This window comes from Cupressus sempervirens, chromosome 3 (genome assembly GCF_028749045.1).
Source record: "Cupressus sempervirens isolate cs-2001-9-10 chromosome 3, ASM2874904v1, whole genome shotgun sequence".
Classification (NCBI taxonomy): domain Eukaryota; kingdom Viridiplantae; phylum Streptophyta; class Pinopsida; order Cupressales; family Cupressaceae; genus Cupressus; species Cupressus sempervirens.
This window is the reverse complement of record NC_143120.1, coordinates 718558822-718574206: the sequence shown is the minus strand read 5'-3', so window position 1 is coordinate 718574206 and position 15385 is coordinate 718558822. Positions and strand designations below refer to the sequence as shown.

At 35.1% G+C, this 15385-nt stretch overlaps 1 protein-coding gene across 1 annotated transcript; it reads right to left on the bottom strand.

Annotated features, from left to right (window-relative positions):
- Window positions 1-1091: 1091 nt before the first annotated feature.
- Window positions 1092-3968, bottom strand: LOC149568780 (uncharacterized). Its single transcript, XM_089816777.1, has 4 exons — window positions 3651-3968; window positions 1726-2022; window positions 1490-1614; window positions 1092-1395 (listed from the first exon to the last, which is right to left on the bottom strand). The coding sequence occupies exons 1-4, from the start codon at window positions 3966-3968 to the stop codon at window positions 1107-1109; spliced, it is 1029 nt and encodes a 342-aa protein (XP_089672903.1). The 3' UTR covers window positions 1092-1106.
- Window positions 3969-15385: the final 11417 nt, after the last annotated feature.

Here is a 15385-nt window from a genome sequence, read left to right as displayed (position 1 = left end):
AAGGGCCCAAAACAACATCAATAATGTTCAACATGGTTTAGGAGGATGGCACGACAATAGAGAATCCATTGAAAATGTAGCTATTTCCCATTTTCAAAATATTTTGGGCTCTTCTGTTAAGTCTCAATCTTCTTTAGCTTCGTCAATATTATATGTTATTCCCTTAGTTGCCGATTCGTGACACGAATCCGATTCAGGCACGTGAATCGGATCCGTGGATTCGGGATTTTTTTTTTCCCAATTATGATTCGTGGAGGATTCGTGCACATATATATATATATATATATATATATATATATATATATATATATATATATATATATATATATATATATATATATATATATATATATATATATATATATGCATATGCATTATATATACTAAAAAGAAGAGAAATATACATAATTCTAAAACTAAATCATTTCATAGTATGAATCTAGTATACTTGATCAATGACATTGATAATTAATCTATTTTCACGATTATAAAGAAAATCAACACATTCACATTGAATTACTGAAAGTGAAAGCTTGTAACATTCAAAATATAGATCATTAAACTTAAAGTTTATAACATGATTTACTCATAAAAGAGTCAAGAGTCAACACTAAAGTTTTTTATTTAATCATCAAATGGGTTTTCAAGAAAATCCGCATCAGAGGGGTACTGGTGAGCTGCAAGTGCTGCATCTGTATTAGTAGAGGAACCCAAACCACTAGTAGTAGAGGGGATTGTTAACTCATAATCCTCCTCCTCATCATCCACATCAATCAAAGTGGATCTAGCAAGATCTCGGATGGTCATATCTAAATTAGGAGTCTCGGGTGCTACATCCCGAAGCTTTTCGGGCCCCTTCTTGTACTTAGGATCCTTCCGTGACAACAAGCGCAAATTGTTGTGAATGAACACAAGGTCTTTTGATTTTTTTGGAGCCAACCGGTTGCGTTTGATTGAGTGGATAAAGGAGTAAGTATTCCAATTCCGCTTAGCGACAGAAGAGCTGGCAACCTAAAGAGAAATTAAAAATTATCAATACAACAATCAAGATAAATAAATTAAATAATAAATTCAAGGAATTGAGAATGTTAACCTTAAGCTTAATTTTACAAACTTACTTGGGATAGGACCTTTATGGCAAGAGGTTGGAGGTACGTGAAGGCTTGCCCATGAAGGTACCACCATTTGATGGCACCCATCCTGCTTTGGTCTGCTATGGCAATAGGGTCGAAATCCTCACCTGAGTTGAAAGCAGCAAATTCACTCCTCACAATTGCCCCAATCTCTGGATCTTGGAATATCTTAGCTAGTGCCCTCTTATACCCATCTGCAACCTCTGCATCTCTAAATGGTGGCACTCTACCTGGAAGGCGAAGTACATCTGCACTATAGTACCTGGGGATAACAAAAGACAATTGAACACTATCAAATATTAATAGCACAAACATTGGATAAAATAAGCACAAACATTTGATAAGAACTACAATACCTCGGGGATAGAGCATATGCAAGGAGGTGCAAAGGTGTGGTCATCTTGTTCCATCGATGATGAACAATTTTTTCCACCTTCTTGTAAAGGGTGTCCTCAGGATCATTCTCCCTCCTCTGTATGACCTAAGATATGAAATATGAATAATAATTATAATTAGTGAATATGTCAATTTAAACTTTAGAATCTAGATATCTCTCAAATCAAAAATTGTTGTAAAAGAGCGTAAAACTTACCATTTTAATTTTTTCCAGCATACTATCCATGGAATCATAAATATCCCCAAGGCATGGCTCATCACTATCTGCGAAGCGAAGCATTGCCATTATTGGATCGGTGATTTCCAACACATAACTCACAAGACCCCACCAATCCTCATCTAGTATCATTCTTCTCACATTTAAAGCCCTTGCTATATTGGAATTCTTCCAAATGCCCCATTGGGGGCTAATGACCATATGCTTCAATGCTTCTTTTACCTTCACAAGCCGTCTCAAGACGATTGTGTGAGAGGCAAAGCGGATTTCAACAACCTAAGAACATGTTAAACTCAAGTTAGTAAAACATTTAAAAATTAAAACATGTTAATGTAAACAACAACAAAAATTAATAATTGTGGAATCCAATAATATTCAATTATATATTAAATATAAAATTTACCTTCAATAACTCCAAGTCCGAGAAACTCCTAAAAATTGCTTGTGACATGTGGTGATTTGTCACAAACATTTGAATCTCTTCAGCTTCCTCATATATCCTTTTCACCCAATCTATTTCGGTGCCAATTGCTTTCATCACTAAATTGAGAGAGTGGACGGTGCATGGTGTCCAAAAGATATGATCATATCTAGACTCTACAATTATCCCTGCAGCCCTGCAAACTTTTGCATTGTCCGTGACCACTTGAACAACATTATTAGGACCCACTGACTCTATGGCATCAATGAGAATGCGTGAAATAAATTCTGCATCTTTCACTTGCCCTTCACAATCAACTGCCTTCAAGAACATTGCCCCCTTAGGGCATATAGCAATAACATTGATCAATGGACGGTTTCTACAATCTTTCCAACCATCCGAAATAATAGACACACCCGATTGAACTCAAAAATCTCTTATTGGTTGAAGTTGAGCCTCTACATTTTTCCTCTCATCATGTAATATGGTAGTGCGCAACTTCTCATAACCAGGTAGTTTGTAACCATGGGGTGCATCATTTATTGCTTCCACCATCTCCCTAAAATAAGGTGATCTAGCAAAATTAAATGAAACACCATTTGCAATTAAACAACGTCCAATTTTGTGATTAGCAATGTCTCTCTTTTCAATTTGGAATGCCCTATCTAGTGGGCCTCTCTTCCGGGTGAGTGGAGATGGGTCTTCATCTTCATCATTTGTAGTTGGCATAGGCAAAAAAGGATGTGTTCTTCTGTTTGTTTGATCAAATGATGGTGTTCGTATATTTATTTTTTGGGAAGCACCACGTTTTGCTTTTGCAACTGCTCTATTAGCATTATCTTGCTCTTTTGCTAATGCTGCTATTTGTGTAGCTGGTAATCCCTTCTTATCACTACCTTGACACATGTGAATTCCTTCACCCGTAGGGCCCAAAAAATGTAGTTTCACTCGGGAATAGGAGCTTCTATGTTGTATGTTGCAAAAATTACATTTCCATATGTATGCCCCACCCCCAGGACATTGTGCAACTCTTGTTGTGTGTCTCCATAAAGGAGACCCCTTATCAATTTTGAAGCTTGGTGATGCAGCTCCAGCCCCACCCACACCCACTGAGCCTTGACTACTCATTGTTCTATTCTTGCAATTTGGAAAAAGTGAAAGAAAACCATGCTTCACACTTGCACAAAAACTTGAAAATTTGAAAAACTAAAAATAAATCAATAATCTATGAAAGAATTCAAGAATATGGTTGAAATGCATACCTTAAACACTTCTTGCAAGGTATTTGAAGCTCCACAACCAATCTCCTTCGAATCCAAGCACTTCACTTCAAACTAGCAAGTATGAGAGAGCAAAATGAGAGAGCAAAATAGAGAGCAAATGAACTTGCATTGTGATTTAGAGGGTCGTTTTTAGGGTTTAGGGCCTTTAGGGCAAAAAAAAACACATTAAAAAATGATAATGGGCCCACGTTTTTGCATACTCCTCCTGTCATTGCCGCGGATTCACGCGGATCCGCGCGTGGATCCTCGAGGATCTGGCCAGGATTCGTAATCCTGCCCGGATCCTCACGGATCCGGATCCGGATCCGAATCGGACCAGAGCTCGGATCCGGCCTTTTCCAGGCGAATCCGGTAACTAAGGTTATTCCTAATAATATAAAAGTAGAGGACAATCCGATGCTTGTGAAGCCATTCTCTCTCCAAGAAGTCAAGAAGGCAGTTTTTGGCAATCTCGCATTTAAGGCAGTAGGCTTGGATGGCTTTCTGGCTGAGTTTTTCCAAAGGTGTTGGTCGTTCATGGGTGATGACATCCTTAAGTTGGTGGAATCCTTTCGGGCAAGGGGTCAATTTGTGAAAGAATTACATAATACAGTCATTGCTTTCATTCCAAAAAATGTGATCTTTATCTCCATGGATGATTTCAAACCGATTGCTCTTTGTAACACCTTGTATAAAATTGTTGCAAAGGCAATGGTTAATAGACTAAAACCTATTTTAGGTAGAATCATTTCAGAAGAACAACATGGATTTGTCCCGGACAGAGAGATCTCAGACAACATCATTTTGGCAGGGGAAACAATTAACAACATGAATAGCAAAAGGTTGCCGGGTATGATTATCTAGATAGACGTCAGCAAAGCATGTGACAGAGTTCACTGGCCTTTTCTTTTGGAGCTTCTAAAAAGGTTTGGTTTTTGCCTTGAATGGATTAGATGCATTCTTTTCTGTTTATCTACAATTTATTTCTCAATTTTCGTTAATGGGAACATATCTGGCTTCTTCCAAGCTACTAATGGATTAAGGCAAGGAGATCCACTGTCTCCATTTTTATTTGTATTAATGGCAGAATCAATGGATCGTCTTATTTAAAAAAAAAAGAATTGGTTTTTGGAGAGGAGTGTCTATATCTAATGGTTTAGACCCAGTTACGCATTCACAATTTGCGAACGATGCAATTTTATTTGGAGAAGCTTCTATCCGGGAAGCCAAATGAATTAGATAAGTGCTGTCTGAATATGAGGAGGAGACGAGACAAGTGATGAATGTACAGAAATCACGAATTTCCTTCACTCATACTAGCAAACAATTGAAAGGGGCAATCATCAAGATCCTGAGATTTGAGGGACCTTCCCATTTTAGTATCTAGGTGTACCTTTATTTGCAGGAAGCAGGATCAACAAAATGTGGTAAGGGATTGTTGATTAAATTCGTAACAAAATCTCTTCTTGGAAAAATCAGTGGCTGTCACAAGCAGGGGGAATAGCCATGATTAAGTTTGTTCTTTCTGCTATTCCCATTTACTATTTATCAGTTTATAAAATTACAAAGAAATATGCCTCTTCCATAGAGGGACTATTCAAAAAAAAAAATATGGGAAGGAGCTAATACAGAGAAAAGAATTCATCTAATTAATTGGGACACTGCTTGCTTACCCAAAGAAGATGGAGGTGCTAGTCTTTGAAGTATTACTAAGCAAAACACTGCTTTGGGGGCAAAACTGCTCTGGAGAATGTATCAGCATCCGGAAAAACCTTGGTGTAAAGTAATGAATGCCAAATATCTGGATACCACAGATCTAGATAGAATCTTGACAGTAGCAAATGCTCCTTCACGATAAGCTTTCTAGAACTTTCTTTGGGAATGTAGATTTGTAGTAACTAAGCATCTTACCTGGCAGATTGGAAATGGTAGAAAAGCTTTATTCTGGAGGGATTCTTGGCATGGGGAAGTCCCATTGGATTGCTTGCTCCATGATAAGGATTGGATTGGTAATATAGAAGCAGAATATGGCAGATGGGTGGCAGATTATATGGAACCTAAAGACTCCTCCACATATGTTAGGTGGAAACCTATGGGTGTATCAAGCTTGCTTAATTACATTCGCCTGAAGGAATTATTATCACACAGAATTGTTTTGAGATCCAATGAGGAGGATTATTTGATATGGTGTGCAACAAAGATGGGTGCATACAAAGTAAATCTGGGATACGAGCTTCTTAGAAGTAGACAAAATAGTTCATATTGGCCCACAAAACTATGTTGGAGCAAATGGACTTTGCTTAAAGCTGGAGCATTTCTATGGGTAGCTTTGCATGGTCGCATTTTAATAGGGGAGAGATTGAAGTCTATCGGCTTTGCTGGTCCGAATTGGTGTATTCTGTGTCAGGCTGATGTGGAATTGGTGGATTATCTTTTTCTTTGGTGCCCTTTCGCTAAAGAATGCTGGGACTGGTTGTTACCCAAATTACATTGGCAGGGAGTTAGGACTGAGAATTTCAGGGATTTTAAATTTTCATGGCCACTAAGCGGTTTGCAGTCCAAATGGGGCATCTTATGGTTAATACGCCCATCCATGTTGTCTTGGCACTTTTGGAAAGAGAGAAACCAACGGATTTTCAAAGATAAATTTTTGCAGGTTGATAAGCTCCTCATGAAAATTTAGTTTGCAATAGAAGAAGTCATTAATAGCAGAATAGTTGGATTGAAATATAAATATTTATTGAAATGGGATTTGGAGATGGAAAGGTCGTGGAATATTAGGATTAGAGCGGACCACTGTTTGAAAGGCACAAAGGCTGAAAGAATGAAATTGAGATGGCAGAGTCCTCCGCTGGGTTGGGTCAAATTAAATTTTGACAATGCAAGCAGAGGTAACCCGGGTGTCAATGGTATCGGTGCTATGATCATAGATGATAAGGGTGAACTACTGGGAGGATTTGCTAAACATCTGGGTTTTTCTTCTAATAATGTGGTCGAGATAGCTGTGCTCGAAGCTGGATTGAATTGGTGTGTATCCAACAATCAACTAAAAGTAGTAATCAAGGGAGATTCACAGGTGGTCATAAACGGAATAGCTAACTTTTTGTTGCAAAATTGGAAGCTGGCTAGTTGGATTCCCAAGATTAATTCCCATCTACAAAGACTGACAAACTATAAAGTACAACACATTTTCAGGGAGGGGAATCAGGTGGCTGATAAATTGGCAAATATGGGCATTGACAGTGATTCCTTCCTGAGTTTGGATAAGTTCACTTCTATTCCAAAAGATTTGAAAGATCTTATCTGTGCGGAAGCTGACAGAGAGGGGATAGGATGATCTTTTTGCCAGCATGGGCATGATTTGGATGCCCGTGAGTGGGAGAAACAGAGTATGATATGTTCTGTTTCCAAATTTGTGTTGACTAGAAGTGCAGTGTTTTGGAGATTTGATGGAAAAAATCTGTTGCTAGGGCTATATTTATCATCTCATGGATAACATGGAGTGTATCTCGATCATACTCATGCAGGAGAAACATGGCAAGTATGTTGGGAATACACTGCAAATGCATTTAGGAGGTGGAGATCAGGGAAACCGCGAATGAACAACTACAACGATTATTTCCAAAAGCCATCATGAGGGAGTGGGCATCTATCATTTCGATTTTAGGAGCAGATTTCAGGTCGGAGCCACATGTTCATGATGGTAAACTACTGCATGATCTTTTTCTGCCCATCATGCAAGTTATTGGACATCCGACCTTTGTAAATGTTATGGTTCATAGGATGATATTGGATGAGTTGTTTGATCAGATGACTGTGGTTATGGATGTGATGGACGTTAGCCATCCGAGAGGGTTACTGAAGGCACTATTTGCGCCTAAAGAAGAAAAGAAGAAAAATTTATGAAGAAAGCTTGGCAGATTTTCAAGAATGTGTAGCTAAGGAAAATAATTTGGGAAAATTTTTGGCTTTTTGTAATGAGAATGAGGGTATATTTTTTGTTGATGTTGTAGCTAGGTTGGTCTCTATCGATGAGGGGATTGGATACCTCTATCACTGAATGCTCTATTTTGTTTTGGAGGCTCAGTTTAATTTTCTTGTACTTAACTTTGTGGTATTAATATAATGGGTACTGCTCCCTAGGCAGAGCTTATCTCAGAAAAAAAGAAAGTGAAAAACAATGAGTGATTGTTACAATACTTAGGAATTGGACTCAAAATGATGTCTGTAAAAGGAGTTTGCCAAAATTAGGTTAGGTTGGATCTAATTAGATATTCGTTATGAACTTGGAACAAATAAATGAGAGCTCTGACTACCAAATTACTCAATTTTCATTATATTTAATTATATATGTACTTATTTCTTAATTAAATTTATATTTATATTTATTTTAAAAATTTATGTAATTATATATATATATATCTTTTTATCAAATTGTACACAATAATTAAACTATTTTAAAAATTATAAATCACCATGTTTTTTAATACTCTAATATATTTGTATCTTTAATAATCTTTTAAAATTTACTTGTCAATTTGATATGTTTATTGAGTATAAAAGTGTATTATTTATTATTAGATATATAAGTAAATTTATTGAATAATAAACTTATGCTTTACATTTTTTAAATGTACTTTTAAAGATTTGCCATGTCTATCAAGTTTGCAAGTTTATTATTTATTAAACTATTCTAAAAATTTGAAACTTACAGTGTTTTTATAATACTTGTATAATTATATCTTTAATTGTCCTTTAAAATGTAGTTTTCAATTTGATATGTTTATCAAGTTTAAAGGTTTATTATTTATTATTAGATATATAAGTACTTTTTCTGAATAATAAACTTAGGGTTTACATGTTTAAAATGTATTTAATTTTGTTAATATGTTCATCAAGTTTATTACTTATTATTAGATATATAAATAAATTTACTGAATAATAAATTTAAGGTTTACATGATATCGAGTGTTACTGGTAGAATTAAGATCCCAAGAGTTCAAATCAACCATTTAAATCTAAACTTTAGGATTAGGATCATAGTTGGGATTAAAGTTTATATCACTTTATTATTTAAAGGGTTAGTATTTTACAATTGTGATTATGGTTAGGCTTAAGGTATATATGTTGTAATCATGATTGGATTAAGATTGTTAGTAATATTATACGAGTTCAAGCTTATGTTTGGGTTACAATTACATTTAAGTTTAAGGTTATGAATTGAGTTTGAAATTATGCTTATGGTTAGGGTATGGGTTGCAATTAGATTTTGGTTTATTGTCATGAATAGAGTTAGAAAGTATGTTTATAGTTAGGGTACAAGATTGCATAGTGCTCCAAAATATGTTTAGGATTATAGTTTGGATTAATGTCATGGTTAGGGTTAGATTTAAGAAAATAGTTAGTTTTGTGATTAAAGTTAAGAGTTTTTATTAGGGTTGAGACAATGATTTAGTTTAAGGTTTATGCCATGATTATAGTTAGAGTTGTGTTTACAATTTAGTTATGTTATTGGTGGGATTTGCAACTTAGTTTCTTGTGATAAGATTTAAGGTTAAGGTTTATAACAAGAGCTTTGTTCGAGCATGAGTCCCTACCTATTGCAAGTAGTTGCAAGAAGAAGGAACAAATTATTAGGATGGCTAACTTGCATACAATAGGTAAGTAATTGACAATGAATAAAAAAATGCATATTTTTAATACATGAAGGCAAGCACTTATAAATTTTTTTTTGTTGACAATGTATTCAAATGTTTGGATAGAGTAATTTTTAAATCTTTCTATCTTTTACTTTGAGTAGGTTAAATGGAGAACTTGTAGCCTAATGCTCTTAGTTAAATCGATATTAAATAAGATTCATGATCCCAATACTAGGAAAAGATGAGATGCATTAATTTGAAATAACAAAAAGAAAAAGGTAGAAGTGGTAACTATTTTCATCTATTCCAATCATATGAAATTTTACAAATAAATATAGATAAATAATTATAAAATTCAAAAAAAAAATGTTACACAATAATAAAAAACAGTTAAGTTATATGAAATGTATAAATAATAATACCTTTGTTTAAATATTTTATAAAATTTATATTTATTACATTAAATTTATAAGTATTGTATTAAAATTATTTATTTATAATTTTACACATTATACCTAAAAAAATTACTTCAATTCTTTAAATATTAGCTTAATATTTTATATAAAATAAATAAATATTTAAAACTAATATTTTTGCCACCCCCCCCCCCCCCCCCCCCCCTCCCCCTCTCTCTCTCTCTCTAGATATATATATATATATATATATATATATATAATTTCAAACTCGTATTTCATCATTTCAACTAATCAGAATTAAATTAATATATTTAAAAAATCTTAGTTACAAGATTTAATTAATTAAATGTTAAAATAAGAGATAAAATTTGGAGAAATCCAATTGAAAATTGTTAATTTTGATTTCGTGTTACCAATTTCGGAGAAAAAGTGGAAATTACATATTCTTGTATCATATATAGAGTTCTGTAGTTCCAAAAAAACATTATTTCAGCAGTGAATATGTATGAACCTACAGATACATATGACAAAGCCTTTAATATTAGGGTAGACTGAATTAAATATTGTATTTCCCACCCAACGAAAAATCATATTTTTGAAGATTGGAAAGAAACAAAAAAGAAAGGCACCGATAAGCATGGAATAAATGTTTGTTGAAATGTCTTAAATGCATGTCAGGAACTTGGTGAGAAGATGAAATGTAGTTTGCACACTTTTAATTATTTGAATTTTTGTTAACGAAAAATACAATTAAAGCCCAAGAAATTACCCTTTAACCAATATAAAAAAAAAGAATTAGTATGTTATAATTGATTTTAAAAATTCAACTTTAGAAAAGTATGGAATTGAAATTGGTTTTTTCTAGGCAAAAATTAATAGAGGGGGAGGGGGGAGCTAACAGGAACATTGGTTCCATGCCTTATTTATAAGGCATGCACTAATAATGGAGTGTTAGTTTTTTAACTTTATTTGTATAGCAACATGTCTTGGGAAAACATCATTGACTAAATAGTTTATGGAATGGTAAATTGAACAAAGAATATACAAAAGTACACCAGATTTTCTAGTCTATTCCACCTTCAATAGCTCTTCGGTGTACCTATTGCACCACAAGGTGCAATTACTAGTTTAGTGTATCTTATGTGTAAGAAAACTAGCCAACATCACTATAGCTTACATCAAGTTTACAACAAAAGTTTTTGATTAAGGAAAATAGGCTTTAAAAGGGCCCTAAAACCCCATACAAAGATAAAACAATCAAACAATTTAAACGAAAAAGGAAACCGAGTGCTTGAAAGCAAAACAACAACTTCCTAAACTAATAAACATGATACAGCCAGGGAGAAGCACCAAAAAACTAGGACAGGTCGCCAAAGGCCATGACACATAAGACGATGTCTCTGAGCATCTTAGCAGCATTGATTTTAAGCTCAGACAACTTGCTCATTTCCTCCTTCATCTCCAAAGGCTCCTGCTCAAGTGTCGGCATATATTTTTCCTGGTGTTGGACCTGGTTCTTTTCGTTGCACCTTCCTCCAAAGGCTTGTCTTTCGGGATGATGTCATGTTCCTGTTCCTTGCCAATATTTGGGTCATCCCCAAAGTGGATGAACCTTTTGATGCTCTCATTATCCTTGACAATGTTAATATTTTTCTCGGCAATGCCTTGCAAGGTATTCATCATCTCAAGGGAACAGCTATTGGCAGCATCCAATTTCCTCTCCATGCTAAGCTCATCCTCATTAACCCAATTCCTGAGGCTATAGGTCTCCCTTTCTAGCACGCTGAGTCTGTGTTTGAGCTCAAGAATTTCGTGATAGAACCACTTAGTGGTCTTGTAGCTATCCACGATGCTATTCTTAGCATTATTCAGGACATCCATCTCTAGATTCTCCCTAGCAATGTCACTGAGGATGACCAAGGCAGGATCAATAAGTTCCTCCAGTTGGATCCTGCCTTCTTCATTCTCTTTGACTTGGGTGCAAATAATCTCTCTTTTAATCCCCAAATTGGCCTTGGAGCTATCAAAGTTTCTCCAAACCACCCTCCTATCCTTCCCAGTGATCGAGCACTTGTATGTGGAAGTGCCAACCTCATCATAACCCTGGTCAGGATCCTGCTTTGGCTTGTCCGTAGGGTTCACCTCCATCTTCTCACTTCCCTCCCCCAGTTTATCCTTGTTTTCTTCCAAGCTATTCCTCTTTCGCTTGACAGACCCCGTGGCAACCTTTTCTCTGTTGGAGGGCACTTTGATTATAATGTTTCTTTTGCTCTTCCTTCATTCTTTTCCTTCATCAGCCCTAATATTCTCCTCCGCCTCGGCGCTATCTCCTACCATTGGTTCCATGTTAATAAAATAGTTAACAAATTGTTGAGTACAACCCATTTTAAATAAAAATTGACGCACATAAATACACCATCAAAACTAAATAAGAATTATTTTTCTATTATGTTTCTATACATTGAATATTTTGATAATAAAGAAAACTTTCTTCATTAACATTTTTATTTGCAATTTTAGATGTGAGGTTGAATAGCAATAAAATAATTGTAAAGAGCACTAGGCTTGCAATTCAAAGAGTCAGTATTGATTTACTTTTTACACCTTTCCTTTGACATTATGGTGAATCCTACTACTTTTATTTATGTCCCTATGATGTCTACTTTTGAAGTGAGTATAATTGTTGGATTCTTTACCAATCTTCTCTTTGTGGAAGATTTGAAATTGGTCCCCTCTCCTTGAAAGGCTCTAATGGACTCAACAGATGTAGAGGGAGAATGAAGAACGATGAAGAAGAAGGTAAGGAACTAGTGTTGGCATGGAAAAAGCATTCGAAGACCCTTAGAGAGGTCTAGAGGAAAAAATGTTATTGCGAGGAAATTTGGTGAAGGTCAAAAATTATCTTGGACCTTAATCATACAGGTAAGAAATGGTTTTCATCTCTTGGAATATTAGGGGCTTGAATAGCCCTAAAAAAATATGATATCATATATTATATTTTATAGATTACAAGATTGATACATACTTGGTTTAAGAATTTAAATTTTCTTATCCCATTTTTGAAGAAATAGTGGGTAGCTTATGGCTGGGGGCTTATTTCTTATATTCAAAAGCTATGATGGCTTCAAGGGGAATTGAAACCCTTTGGAACCTAACCATGTGGATGGAGAGGTTGCATCCTTTTCCCATATTCGATCCCTTTCAAGTCCAACTCATAGCACTAGTACCTTTTCAATGTGTATGTCCCTAATACCCACTTAGATCACCTGTGGTTATGTAGGAAAAATGCCAATAATGCTGTAGATAACTCAAATGTTAACTTCATGTTTGTCGGTGATTTGAACACCACATTATACCCATCAGAGAGATTAGGAGGCATAATGGATTGTAGTGATAGCATGGAAGATCTTTTTAACTTTGTGATTAATATTGGACTCTTTCATCTGGAGATGATTGGAAACCCTTTCACATGCTCCAATAGTAGAAAGGATGCCCACCTCATCAAGGTTATACTAGATTACTACTTAATATCCACCTCTTAGGACCTTGACACTTGCTCCTTCCTCTTTGTTTTTCCAAAAGCTACATTTGACCATAATCATTTTCTCCTCAAATGTTTGTATAGACTGGGTTTGAGCTCTGCCCCCTTCACATATGAAATCATATAGTCATCCCACCCGAGTTTTGGAATTATGGCGAAGGATTGGTGGTTTATCCTAGTTCAAGGGTTTTTTTATGTATCGTGATTTGAAGAAACTTGAAATTTTTTAGAGGAGAGGTGAAAGGTTGGAATAAAAATAATTTCAAAGATATCTTCAAGATTAAAAAAGACTTAAGTGGGAAGCGTCAACATTAGATGGTTTCAAATGATTTCTCCCTTGTGGTGCACTTAGAGGAGGAGGATTACATGAATAAATGAAAGAACAATATGGATATAAATAGAGGTATCACATTCAATGGCTCAAGGAAAGGGATCTTAACTTGACCTTCTTTCATAGGACCATGAACAAGTATAAAATGAGGATCATGGTAAATTCCTTATTGGATGAGAATCGTGTGGAGGTCTATGATTCATTTAAACTTGGCCCTCTAGCTTTAGACTACTTCTCTCATCTATTTACTAAGGATAATCATTGTGACTTGGTTCTTTAGGACCAAATCCTTACCCACCTCACACATGCTATATCTATTTAGGATAATGACTTCCTCCTTTTCAGAGTCATTGATGATAAGTTTAAGGTGGTAGTGTTTTCTATGAATGCTCACAAGTCCTCGAGTTTGGGTGGCTTCCCCCTAACCTTCTTTGAGGAATTTCAGACATTGTTAGTTATGATGTTAATGGGGATTCTAGAGAACTTGTTAGAACATGCAAGCTCTTGGGATAGTTGAATGATACTACATTGTTATGTTTCCTAAACACAATGAACCAAAGTCTTTGAATGACTTTAGGCCCATAAGTCTATGAAATACCTTCTACAAAATCTTTACGAAGATTTTTGGTTAATAGAATCAAATCAATTTTGAATAATATTATTAACCCAAATCAAAAGGGATTTGTCCCAAGAAGATAGATCATTGATGTGACCATCACACCACATAAATCATCTACTCTATGGACAAGTAAAGGAGTTGGTATGTAATTCAAACTTGATATATCCTCTTCTTATGATAAAGTTAATTAGTCTTGCCTTTACAAGGTGTTGATTATGTTGGGCTTTTGTCAGGGTGTTGTTAACATAATAAGTGAGTGTGTGGCAATAATGTCATTCTCGATTTTGATTAATTGTAAACTCAAAGTCATTATCCTTTAGTAAAGGTATAAGACATGAAGATCCCCTCTCCTGTTACTTGTTCATCATGGTGGTAGAGGTCTAAGGGTACAATGTGATGAACTTGGTTAGTTTCAGTAATTTTTTTGGCATTAGACTTACTTCTACCCTTCTCCCTTTTAACTTGCAATAGTTTGTGGGTGACATCTTCTTCTTTGGCATCTCTATGGTGATCAAGGCAGGAGAACGAAAAACTCTTCTTATCCATTATGTTGCTTCTTTGGGAAAAAAAAATTCTAAGAAAAGAAAAAATTCTTCTTCAATCATGAACCTCCAATGTAAAATCCTAAATATTTTGGGTTGTCAATCTTGCAACCTCCCCTCCACCTTTCTTGGCTTACCACTGATGGTAAAAGATGTCAAGTTTGAGTTATGAAACTCTATCCTGGAGTGATCACATAAGAAACTTATTGGGTGGAAAGGTGAACTTCTTAGTAGTGTTAGGGATTTGTAGTTTCTTGCCTCCACTCTTTAGGGTGATCCTATTTACTTTCTTTCTCTTTTTAAGATTATATGGTTGATAATTGACAAAGTGGGGAAGATCCAATGCACTTTTTTATGGTTTGGCAACGAAGAAAGGAAGATCCTTCCTCTTGTTTGTTGGGAGAAGGTTTTCCCACCCAAAAATTTGTGTGGCCTTGAAATTCATAAAATTACTAGCACAAATAAGGCCCTTATGACCAAAGTTGCATATAAACTTGTTTTAGGTGTTGTTGATTGGTACAAAATTATGGTGGTCAAATTCCTTAGTAGGGGGAGCCTTAGTATACTCTTTACTTCTCAAAGCATTCCAAAGGGCTCCAAGAATTGGAATAACATTCTCAAGTGTAGAAGCCTCCTACTTTTTGGAGCTTTAAGAGTGAAGGAAAGGTAACTTGATTAAGTCAATATAGCTTAATAATTAAGTTATTTCTTAATTCTAACAATAAAATCATATAACATATTCAATGATAGGGATAAAAAATAGAGGAGAAGAGTGAGAGAGCTCTAAACTAAGTTATTATCTCAATAGAAGCATAGAGAAGACCTAATAAACACCTTCTATCATGTGAAGGACATGGTTGAATTTAGA

Excerpts from the sequence above, each read along its gene's own strand:
- LOC149568780 (XM_089816777.1), bottom strand. The coding sequence starts at position 3,968 with ATGAACGACCAACACCTTTGGAAAAACTCAGCCAGAAAGCCATCCAAG. Across the intron at positions 2,023-3,650 it reads CCGCGGCAATGACAGGAGGA|GTTGTTGAAATCCGCTTTGC; the intron begins GTATGCAAAAAC and ends ACATGTTCTTAG. Across the intron at positions 1,615-1,725 it reads TGCTGGAAAAAATTAAAATG|GTCATACAGAGGAGGGAGAA; the intron begins GTAAGTTTTACG and ends TTCATATCTTAG.